This window comes from Bos grunniens, chromosome 10 (assembly GCF_055505025.1).
Source record: "Bos grunniens cultivar Pamir isolate PY7600 chromosome 10, Bosgru_T2T1.0, whole genome shotgun sequence".
In the NCBI taxonomy this organism is placed as follows: domain Eukaryota; kingdom Metazoa; phylum Chordata; class Mammalia; order Artiodactyla; family Bovidae; genus Bos; species Bos grunniens.
The window spans coordinates 22,533,447-22,545,922 of NC_141174.1; the positions used below are offsets into that span (position 1 = coordinate 22,533,447).

The window sequence follows — 12,476 nt, forward strand, 5'->3', positions numbered from 1 at the left end:
TGGGTTTTGTTGTTGAGGAAGCTTTTTAATTGAAATGTAGTAGGACTAGACTGAGTTTCTTTATTTTGAACATACTTATGTAGTGACTTGTCAAGTAACCATGGGCCAGCAGTTTAGGGACTTTCAGCCCTGAACTGGCTTCCATCATTCCTTCACAGGGTAATCATAGAATCCTAGAACTAAAGGAGCCTTAGCCTCTTCTGGTTGCCATAACAAAATACCACAGACTGGGTGACTTATGATTCTTATAATTTCAGTAATTTCTTTCTAACCGTTATGGAAGCTGGAAGTCCAAGGTCAGGGTGCCAACCTGATTGGATTGTGGTATAAGCTGTCTTCATGGTTGCAGCCAGCTGACTTCACTGTTTCTTCAGTTGGTGGAAGGGGCTAGGGAGCTCTGTAGGGTCTCTCTTATAAGAGTGCTAATCCCATTTATGAGAGCTCTACCCTCAAGGTACAATCATTTCCCAAAGGCCCCATCTTCTGTTACCACATTGGGCATTAGGATTTGAACATGTGAATTTGGGGGAACACAAACATTCAGACCAGAGCAACGAGCAACCAGGTGAGGAAACTGAACCCACTTCTTTTTCCACCGTGCCCTGGGCCAAATCACCTAGTCCCTATGGATAACATTTTCTTCATCTTTGAATACAAGTTTCTTTATCTCCTTTATCATGTCACTTAGTAGTGACATGTGTTTTGTGGAGTGTTTTGTGGAGAAGGCAATGGCACCCCACTCCAGTACTCTTGCCTGGAAAATCACATGGATGGAGGAGCCTGGTAGGCTGCAGTCCATGGGGTCGCTAAGAGTCAGACACAACTGAGCGACTTCACTTTCACTTTACACTTTCATGCATTGGAGAAGGAAATGGCAACCCACTCCAGTGTTCTTGCCTGGAGAATCCCAGGGACGGTGGAGCCTGATGGGCTGCCATCTACGGGGTCGCACAGAGTCGGACACGACTGAAGCGACTTAGCAGCACTAGTGTTTTGAAGACTGGTAAATTGATTTTTAATGATTATAATGTATTTAATAATGTATTTTTATTAGGCATGGGGTTGTGCTATATTGGACTTTTACTTTTTTTGGATGTTCATAGTGCCATTTTTAAGTCAGAAATTTTCATTAGAAAACTGTAGGCCTTTATTTTTCCAGGTAAATAAGCAGATGGGACCAAAAGGCAGGAAGTAATGCTGAGCTAAACGTAAGGTAGAGCACTTTGTTAATCTTTGGAAATAAGTGAACTCATAGAATTGCTCACTGGTTGCCATTAGACAGTGTTAGACAATGCTCTTATGAGTTCTAATTAGAATAGATCTGGCTTAGTGTCCTGTCTTTTTGAGATCAGGCAGTTTGAAGCCACCCCATAAAAGGGGCGCTAACTCATAGCTGGATTGACTCAATGATGTCAGATGACAACAGGCAAGTTCAGGATGCTTGGGCTTGCATAAAAGGTCTCTGGGAAGCTCCTAAATTTTATTTTTTTTGGAAAAAATGTGGTATAAAGTATATGTAATATAAAACTTAACACTGTAGCCATCTATAAAGTGTGCAGTTTTGTGGTATTAAGTATATTCACATTGTTGTGTAACCATCACAACTGTCCATCTCCAGAACCTTTTCATCTGTCTAGACTGAAACTCGATACTCATTAAACAGTAGCACCCGATTTCTCTTCCCTCCCCATCCTTGGCAACTACCATTCTGCTTTCTGTCTCTGTGAATTTGACTACTCTCTGTTCCTCATACAGCAGCTGTCTTTTTGTATCTGGCTTATTTCATTTAGCAAAATGTCTTTAATTTTTACTCATGTTGTAGCACGTGTCAGAATTTTCTTTTTAAGGCTAAATAATATTCCATTGTATGGATGTATACACCACATTTTATTTGTCTGCTCATCCCTTGATGTACATTTAGGTCATCTCTGCTTTTTGGCTGTTGTGAGCTTTATACTATGAACATTAGTATACTGATATCTTGAATTCCTGCTTTCAGTTGTTCGTTATATACCTAGGAGTGGGATTTCTGGGTTATATGGCAGTTCTATGTTTAACTTTTTGAGGAGCCTCCATTTTCTGTTCCACAATGACTGCACCATTATATAGCCCCACCAGCAGTGCACAGGGGGTCCAATTTCTTCACATACTCACGAACACTTGTTTTCTGCTTGTTTGCCTTTGGTAACAGCCATCCTAATTGGTATGAAGTGGTACTTCATTGTGGTTTTCATTGTAATTTCCCTAATGATTCGTGATGTTAAGCATTTTTCCATGTTATTGGCCATTTTTATACTTTTTCTGGAGAAATATCTATTCAAATCCTTTGCCCATTTTTAAATCAGTTTGGTTTTTGTTGCTGAGTTTTAGCCAACTAGTCTTCTGATTTGTAGATACTTTTAAGAGAGTGCTGTGCTGTGCCTTATGACTATATGTTCATTTATCTTGTTTATTTTTAAAAAATCTTTTCCTATATAGATAGGTAGATACATATATTATCAATCAGTACATAAGTAATAAATACTTTTTTTTTTGTTTCAACAGTATATCCTTTCAGGCTCTGATGACTTCAACCTGTACATGTGGAGAATTCCTGCAGATCCAGAAGCAGGTGAGCATATCCTTAGTATGAACCTGCTGCTAATGTTGGCACTATTGACCTTCTGCATGCTGTGCCCTGAAAGGGCAGATCTGTAGAAACAGAGGAAAATATTTCTCCTTTAATATAATAAATTTATTAGAGAGTAGAGAGTAAACTTTAAAATAAAAATTAGAAGCCAGATTTAGCTATAACCTTCATGCATACCCTTATCTGACATAATCATGCTCAGATTTTTTTCTCCTAAGAACTTTTCTTTAAACTTCTTAGAGCGCCTCCTCTTCATTTTCCTCTCTCCTGTTTCACACTTGGAATATTTTTTACCTTGCTTTTCCTTTATCGATGCACACATTCCTGCTCCACTTATTACTCTACAAACAGTTGTTAGGGCCTCTGCCCTTCCTTTGGCCTCCCTGGTGATGTTAATTAAAAGGAAACTTTCTTTATTAATGGACAGTTGTACTCCCTGGAGTTTGGCTGATCCCATACATGAGAGAAATTAGGAAGAAATGTTTCTGCATTTGCTCTAGATGTATTCTGAGACAGCTTTCTCTAAGTTTGGATCTAGGCCATCTGAGCTTTCAGGCAGCATGGATCATTCTTGATACCAGTGTCCTCACGTGCTCAGATGAGTGTTTCATTGGTGGCTTCCTACTGGTAGAAAAATGCCTATTTTTTATTCTCAGGACAGTTCAATACAGCCATCTGCTCCAGGTGATACATGGCATCAAACTGGAAAATGCTAGGGAAGTAATAGAGGACTGTGCTGATAATATTACACAAAATGTGTCAAGGGCTTAGAGTTGAGGAAAGTTGTTGCCTTGCCTATTGCTGAATTAACAATATTGTTACCAAACATCTGCCTTTCAGAACTTGATGAGGCTTACTTTTGGAAAAACTATCCTATTGCTATGCTCTGGTTACTAAACAAGTTACAAAAGGCCTTTTTCCCCTTCTGGAATTTGGAAAGTGTGAATGAAGCATCTTACCTTTGATGTACAACCAGATGGGACAGCAACAGTCTATCTGAACAAAAAATGATGTTCTATCTCTAGAATTAGTCCTGTATTAAGTCTCCCACCCCCATACATCTTAGATTGATTAGCTGAGAAATAAACTTTGGGCTTAATTGTATCTTTTACATGATCTTGGAAACTTTTCATTATTAAGTCTATGTGACTTTTAAAATGGAAGGTGGACAATTTCCCTCTCCCAGGACTGTTCTCTGGAATCTTTTTCATGTTTGTATTGAGAGAAGGGGGAAGAATTAGCAGTAGTATTGTAGATTTTTTTCCCCTGCTGATTTCTGTACTGGCTTAGGGTATGGGCCACTGTTAGGCTGCCTTTATATGTAGATGATTATGCAATCTCTGGGTTGGCAGGGACCCTCAGAACTGATATAGGACTCCAGTACTGAAACTGGGAAATGGGTGCCTGGACCTTCCAAGGATTGTACAGGCGCAGTTAGTTTAAAGGAATCCATTTGTAGATTCTTAAATTCCATGTGTATTGGCTGTTCCCACCTCCTTCTCCCATTGTCCTTCTCCCACTTTACAGAAAAAGAAGCAAACAAACAGACAATCAAAAAATACCAGAAAATCAGAAATACTCCAGAAATATCTGACCACTTGAACCTTGGCATGGTGCATTGCCCCTAAGGTATAAAAATCTCTTAAGGTGGCAAAAAAAAAAAAAAGAATTCTTTAATCATAGGGCTATAACGCAACCTGCCCCCTCCCTTCTCCCTTATCTTCTTATGCAATAAATTGCTTCTTTATTTTATAACAATTGGTTTTTATAAAACATTAAAAGTGTATCTGTTTTGATCAGTTGTGTTCCAGTAAGAATTGTAATTCCCTGGAGAAGGAAATGGCAACCCATTCCAGTATTCTTGCCTGGAAAGTCCCATGGGCAGAGGAGCCTGGCGGGCTACAGTCCATGGGGTCACAAAAGAGTCAGACACAACTGAGCAACTGAGCAAAAGAATTGTAATGATAACTCTAATCCTATACAGTACCAAAATGTTAACACTTAGAGCCTTACGGTCACAGCAAATAAAAAAAAAAAAATTGAATTTGTATTTATAGTTTTGCTGGTGAGTCTGATAGAATTTTTATAAAAATATATTGTGTTGAAATTTGGGGGAAAGTAAGTAAAGTAGAAATGTTATTTCGAAGAGGAAAAAGGAATGATGTAAAATTTCTATTAAAAAATAGTTAGACTTCATGGCACCCCACTCCAGTACTCTTGCCTGGAAAATCCCACGGACAGAGGAGCCTGGTAGGCTGCAGTCCATGGGATCGCTAAGAGTCGGACATGACTGAGCGACTTCACTTTCATTTTCCACTTTCACGTATTGGAGAAGGAAATGGCAACCCACTCCAGTGTTCTTGCCTGGAGAATCCCAGGGACGGGGGAGCCTGGTGGGCTGCCGTTTATGGGGTCGCACAGAGTCGGACACAACTGAAATGACTTAGCAGCAGCAGCAGAAGAGTCCGTGTAGGATGCAGCAAGTTCCCACTGCAATAAGTACAAAACTCAAATTACAAAAGCCACCTTTTTAAAGATGTCAGAGAGCTGTGGTAATAGTGTGTGAGAAGAACTAAAGTTCTGAAGAAGGAAGAACCTTCCCAACTGAGCAGAAGGTCTGGCTGTGCTCTGTCCTGATGGCATCTGTGCCCAGGTTGTCAATGGAGCTGCCATGGAGACAGCCTCTACCAGGGTCAAAGGAAATCAGAGTTTTCAACAGCCACGTGGGTTGATAGGATATATTAGATTCAGAGGAACCCAAACACAAGACCCATCTTCTCTGTAGGACATTTGCTGGGTGCTGGGGTTGCACTGAGAGTTAGGGGACTAGACTGGAAAGCAGAATGAAGTGCCTATGGTATACAGTGCTTAGGAGACAGAGTTCCCCTAGTGGGAGGGGTCTGCTCCACAGGACATTTTGAACCTGCTTGGAAAAGGATAACAAAGAGATAAGCTTAAAATCTCCAAAGGACAGAAGCAGAGAACAGAGGTTTCACAGGCTGTCCATCAAAAGCCCAAGAGGCCACACTCGAGGATGGAGCTGGACCAGAAAGGCAAAGTGTAGTCTCTTGCAGTCTCCTGGTGTGGAGGACACAAACTCCCATTAGTGGAAGAGACCTGCAACATGCAGTCTACAGGCCTTGCCTTTGAGAGATTTTAAACCAGAAGTAGACTTAGTCTGACTAAAGAAGCAATCCAGCCCTGACTTGGTCCCTCCTGATTGGATTGAGGATGATCAATCTACTTCTACAAAGAAGTAGAATGGGTAAATGCTTGATGGAGGACATGACTTTCATCTCTGTATCAGTCTGCTATGGCTGCCATAACAAAATCCCACAGACTGGGTTATTTAAACATCAGAAATGTATTTTCTCACAGTTCTGGATGTCCAAGATCAAGGTTCTGGCAAGTTTGATTTCGCCTGAGACCTCTCTCCTGGGCATGCTGATGACTGTCCTCTCTTTGTACCCTCACATGGCCTTTTCTTGCTAATGTCTCATTGCTAATGTCCCTTCCTCCTCTTATGAGAACACCAGTCTTATTGGATTAGAGTCCTACCCTTATAATTTGTTTAACCTTAATTATCTCCTTAAAGCCTCTGTCTCCAAATAGTCACTTTGAGGGGTTGGGGCATTGACATATGAATTTGCAAGAGACACAGTTCAGTCCATAACAGTCACTGTGGTTCTTTATTCTCAGTGTCCAGTATGCAATAAAAAAGTTATGAAACAGGAAAATGTGGTCAGGGATCAAAAGAAGCCAATCCACAATATTATCTAGATATTGAAGTCAAATAATCAGGAACTTTAAATATTGTAAATGTGATAAAGAAAATAGAAAAGATGGACAAAATGGATAAAAAGATGGAGAATTTCAACAGAAAATTGGAATCTACTTAGAAAAAAATCATGTAGACATTCTAAAACTGAAAAATATGTCTAATACTAAGAATTTTTTGGCTGGGTTTAATTGTGAAAGGACAGGTTTGGTGAATCGAAGACAGGTCAATAGAAGACATTAGAATTGAAGGACAATGAGAATAGAGAATGGAAAGAGCTAAACCAGAGTGTAAGAGACAAGAGGGACATAGATGATCTAACATATCCCATATGAAATTGAAATCCCAGAAGGATAAGAGAAAGTGAAGCAGAAGTAATATATGAAGAAATAATAGCTGAAAGTTTCCAGAACAAATGAAATATGCCAATTTTCAGTTTCAAAAACTCAGAGTAAATATAACAATACAGATTCAAACAAGCAGAGTAAATACAACACACCCAGGCACATCATAAGTCAAACTACTGAAAGCAAAAGATAATGAGAAAAAGCCTAAAAGCAGCCTGAGAAAATGGACAAGTTACCTGTAAATAAATAGCAGTAAGATTGATGATCAAACGATGGGAGCCAGACTGTAACAGAATGATATCTCTGAAGTGCTTAAAGAATTAAAACCTGCCAACCTTGAATTCTATACACGAGGAAAATATCTTTCAAAAATATAGGTAAAATAAAAGGCATTTAAAAAAAAGAAATTGCAGAGTTTTAATATAATTACTTAGCAGCCCTCATGAATTAATCCATCTAAACACTGAGCATCTACTGGTTATTTGCATTACAAAAAGAAAGGCAGCTAGACATGAGCATGCTGATGAGAAATATGGCGGTGCCTAGAGTCTTGCAAAGTACAACAACCCTGAATCTGATCAGACCTCAGGATCTAGCTTTAATTTGCAGGTAGCACAGAGGACGGAGGGGTGTATTGTATTACTACTACATTATGAGGATACAATCCACAAAACCCAGACTGTCAGAAACTATAGGTGAAATGATCTTATGTTCTTCAACAGATACATTCTGATGATAAAGGATGGACAGGGGGTAACCTATTGTATAAAAAATCCAAAAGATATATTAACCAAAGCAAAAGTATTTAGTAGGGAATTCCCTGGAGGAATTCAGTGGCGGTTCAGTGGTTTAGGGACTCCATGCTTTCACTGCTGAAGGCCCGGGTTTGATCCTTGGTTGAAGAACTAAGATCCTACAAGCTGTGTGGTGTCCCCACCGCCCACCGCTCCCTCCCCAAATGAAAAGTATTTAGGAATGTATACTGAAATGAATAAAAATTGTTTTAAAAAGCAAGAAAGTGATTAATACAGAAGTCAAGGTAATGGTGTATTTGTAGGGGTTTTGTTTTTGTTTTTTTTGGCTGCCCTGGGTCTTTGCTGAGTGTGGGCTTTTTCTAGTTACGGCAGGTGGGAGCTGCTCTTCATTGAGATGTGCGGGCTGTTCATTGTGGTGGCTTCTCTTGCTGTGGAGCCTGAACTCTAGGCCGTGTAGGCTTCAGTGGTTGCCGAGCCCCGAGTAAGTTGCTCTGCGGCATATGGGATCAAACCCGTGTCCCCCTGCCTTGGCAGGTGGATTCCTAACTACTAGACCACCCAGGAAGTCCCAGGATAATGATTTCTCTAGGGAAGGGAAGAGGCTGTAATAGGAATGAGGCACATAGAGGCCTCTGAATGGCCAAGAACAATTCCATTTCTTGACCTGGGTGTTGGTTATATAGGTGTTCATCTTACAAAATTTCATTAAGCTATACTTTTTAAAATTTTATTTGATTTATGATTTTCCTTTATTTACTTTTGGCTGTTCTGGGTCTTTGTTGCTGGGTGGGCTTTTCTCTATTTGCGGTGACCAGGGGAGGGGGGCCTACTCTCTAGTTGTGGTGCAAGGGCTTCTCATTATAGTGATTCTCTCATTGCAGAGCATGGGACCCCAGGCACAGGGGCTTCAGTAGCTGCAACTCCTGGGCTCTAGAGCACGGGCTCAATAGTTGTGGCGCATGAGCTCAGTTGCCCAGTGGCATGTGGGATCTTCCCAGACCAGGGATCAAACCTGTCTCTCCTGCACTGGCAGGTGGATTCTTTATCACTGAGCCACCAGGGAAGCCCTAACTTATACTTTTTATGCTATTTTTGGTACCCTTTTTTTATTCCCTGATGAAAGGAAATAAAAAACTAGTGAATAAACGTTTGTCAAAGAAAAATCACAATAGAAGTAAAATTTTATTAAATGAATAAAAATGAAAACATGATATCCCAGCAAAGGCATTCACATACTGGAGTTTATTTACCCCAGATCAGTGGTCTGTAGAATTTTCTGCTCACATACCCATCCCCACAATAATTTTTTTGAGTTATAACTTAACATATATTCAAGTACACTTTTATTGAGGAATTTTAACTGAAACCCTCTGCTAGGTTGCCCACCATGATAGCATGCTTGTTGCCCCAGAGCAACTCCAGTGATTAGAAATTTCTTCTATGTAATTTCTCTATTTTTAACTGTTGGCCATTTGTAGTTTTAAGAAACATTTAGCAAGGTTCAGTGAGCCAGACATAACATATAAGGGCTTAAAGTGGCCCTAAGTCTTAGCTTTGAATGCTTAGATGATGGAAAGTCTGTCAGGAAATTCCTAATCTAATGTACTGCCTCTTTGACTTAACAGATCTGGAATGAGGCTGAGTTGCTGTCTCTGTTCATGCCATTTCAGAGTAAGATACTGAGGCAGGCTATGTGGGGAAGTTGGCTTGCTGTTATATGCCTTAATGGCATAATCAGATGACACGCAGTCGACATTTTTTATTGAATGCCTGCCGTGTGCTTCTCAGTGCATGCCAAATGCTGAGAACTAGATGGAGAGCAGTGCTAAGTGTGAGCCAAGAGCAAGGGCATCTTTTTCTTCTGCACGCTTCTGTTCAGAAAGACTGACAATCACTGGGGAAATGTTTTGCTACACAAATGCCAAAGAGATGAAATTTATTTATTATATAAACAGAATTTAGTATTATTATATAAACAGAATTAGCCAGTTGGCTAAGTAATTCACATAGGGCTGGGATTCTCCAGGCAAGAATACTGGAGTGGGTTGCCATTTCCTTCCCCAGGGGATCTTCCCGACTCAGGGATAGAACCCTGGTCTCCAGTATTGCAGGCAGACGCTTTAACCTCTGAGCCACCAGGGGTTGCCATTATTATATAAACAGAATTAGCCAGTTGGCTAAATAATTCACAAAGGGCTTGCTAGTAGGTTGAGGAAATAATTTCAAGATGTAAGACCTAATACTCAGGATAAAACTTCCTACCTGGAAAATTAGGCTCAATTTTTTCAATTGATTTCAAATAACAACTCATTTCTAAAAACCTGTTTAAAAATCAGAGGAAGGAATAGAACTGGGAATTTCACTGTGGCAAAGAAAAAACAACCCATCAGAATATGTTTTACACCTCTGAAGTACGTAGGAAGAGCATCTGTTTTTATGTGACAGTTCTGAAGATAAACAGACTGACAGTTATGTATAGAGTCAGCATGGTGTATAGGAAGGAGCATTAGGCTTAAAATCATACCTGGATTCAAGTCCAGTACTTCCAATAATGGATTGAGTGATTCTAGGCAGGTTATGTAACAGCAATTGTGGGTCTCAATTTCTTCTGTAAAATTGCTACCCCCACCCCTCACCCTACCACCTCATATCATGGAATGGTTTAACAGTCTTGAAGGCTTTCTGAAAACTAGATGTGTTCAAATGGAAGACATTGTTACTGCTATGGATAAGATCAGTGCTCATAGATCCATAGTTTCCAAAGTATTTGCTCCCTAGTAACTTAGGTAATAGAAGTAATGGAGGATTTGATAACATGTGGTAGAGGTGGGTGTCTCTGGGAAATATTCATATGACCTTCTCCTTCCCTTTTTCCTAATTCTTGTTGGAAAGGGCTTTAGGGTTTTCACTGATGGAGTTGCTTCCCCTCAGATATGCCTCTACACTAAGACCGCACTATTTATGGAAAGAAGCACAGTGTAATAGAGTTGGTAGGCCTGGGCTTAAAATTTCTGATACATTCATCTTCTAGTCAGAGGCTTTGGAAAAATTGTTTAATCTTGCCAAAACTTTCTTCTCTGTAAGATAAGAATATTAACAATGTAAACAATAACAACAGTAATAATAATACCTAGTTTCTTAGGGATATTTTAAGTGTACTCAGTAGCTACTGAGTTGCTATTTATAATAAGTGCTGCTATTTCTCATTTTATTTATTTATTTTTTTAATTTTTTTATTGTTATTTTTTTTACTTTACAATATTGTATTGGTTTTGCCTATTTCTCATTTTAAAAGCTTTCTCCTTTTTAACTTTCCTCTGAAAAACTCCTTAGAGACCAAGATTTGGGCCTTATCTGGTACCCTCCTGAATGGTCAGTTACATTTTTCTTGCACAAAGGCTGCTCTTGACTCATTGATAGTTTAAAAGGGGAAAGTCCTATGACAGATTTTTCCTTGAATGGAGGGGGAAGCATACAGCTCTTCACTGCAGCCACCCCCACTGCCAGCAGGCTGAGGAGGGAGGCTGGAAACAGCTGTGGGTGCATCTCCATGAGCCTGCCTGTGTGTGCATACTCTGTCTCTCCTCTCATTACTCTCAGAGATGCATTTACTCTCAGGGAGTCAGACCTGGGCATCTGCTTTTTCCCAAGTAATTGGAGGAACAACTGTTCTTAATTGTTCACAAGTAGTTGGTTGCAAACACATGTGAAATACAGATGATGAAAGAAGAATTTAGTGTAATTGACTTTTTTGTACAATTAAGTGTTGCTGTCTGTGGGCCTTTTTGAGCTTTACTGACAGCACTGACTATCCCCATCTGGCTTTTCTTAGCTCTTAAGTGGTTACATGATCCCCAGGAAGCAGCCACTGCTCTCTCTGTATTGTCACTACCCTGATTGTATTTCTCTTTATGTTTGGAAACTTGGAGCCCTGGGAATGTTCATGCAGACCTTTTGGAATTACTAAGAGATTGTTTGGACAACTCTTTTTTAGATATAGTGAGAAAAAGTAGTGGTCTCTTGCCCCTCACAGCCCTTCTTAATTTCTGCTGGTAGAGTCAGGAATGAAATAGATTAACTGCTTGAACAGGACTTACCAGACCTCATTTTAGTAGATAATAGCTTTAGCCTTCTCCTTCAAGCCTTGTTCCAGAGAAAATAATGAGATTTACTTTAATTTGTTCACTTATTGAGTACCCTTAGATAAAATGTTATACAAATCCAATGGGTGATTGAAAGATAAACACTTTCTTGCCCTCCAAGAACTTCTACTCCAAGAGAGATGAGAAAAGGGTATATGTGTGTGTGTGTGTGTGTGTGTGTGTGTGTGCGCGCGCGCGCATGCTAAATTTTAAAATGGGTTCCAAGGCCTATAAAAAAGATAATTAAGGAGAGCTTGAACAGATTTGGGGAATCAGTCAAGTTTTTATGGAATTAGTGTTTCAAAGGATCATGAAGTATAGGTAGAATCTTAGCTTCTTTATTTCTCTACTCCTACTGTAGTCAGAAATGCTATAAAAGAAACATCCAAAATTGACATCAGGAAGATGGAGAGAGACACTTGGATAATCCACATGTTGGATGTTGAAGCCCACCAGTGGAGATTAGGTTCTTTTCCTGCATTCTTATATTCCAAAGTCTAATATACATGCCTTTTCATTCATTCATCAGATACTTGTTGAAAACTTACCATGTGCTACGTAGACACTGTTTTAGAAACTTAGGGTACAGCAGAAGAACAAAACAGCCCTGCTAGAATGGAGCTTACATTCTAGTTGGGGAAACAGACAATGAACCATAGATACAATAAATTACATAGTGTGTGTAAAAGGTGCTTTGGAAAAGGAAAAATTAGAACAGAATGAGGGAGATAGGAAGTAGTGTGGGGAAGGGAATCAGGGAAATGTCATTTTAAATAGGATATTCAATATAGTCCTCATTGAAAAGGTCACATCTGAATAAAACCT

At 39.6% G+C, this 12,476-nt stretch overlaps 1 protein-coding gene across 7 annotated transcripts in view; it reads left to right on the plus strand.

The window, feature by feature from the left end:
* DCAF5 (DDB1 and CUL4 associated factor 5) overlaps window positions 1-12,476 on the plus strand; it is a 91,433-nt gene that overhangs the window by 64,853 nt on the left and 14,104 nt on the right. For all 7 annotated transcript variants that reach the window (XM_086320059.1, XM_086320064.1, XM_086320060.1 and 4 more), the window contains exon 7: window positions 2,545-2,611. In XM_086320059.1, the coding sequence (XP_086176185.1) occupies window positions 2,545-2,611 (67 nt within the window). The remainder of the gene's footprint in view (window positions 1-2,544; window positions 2,612-12,476) is intronic.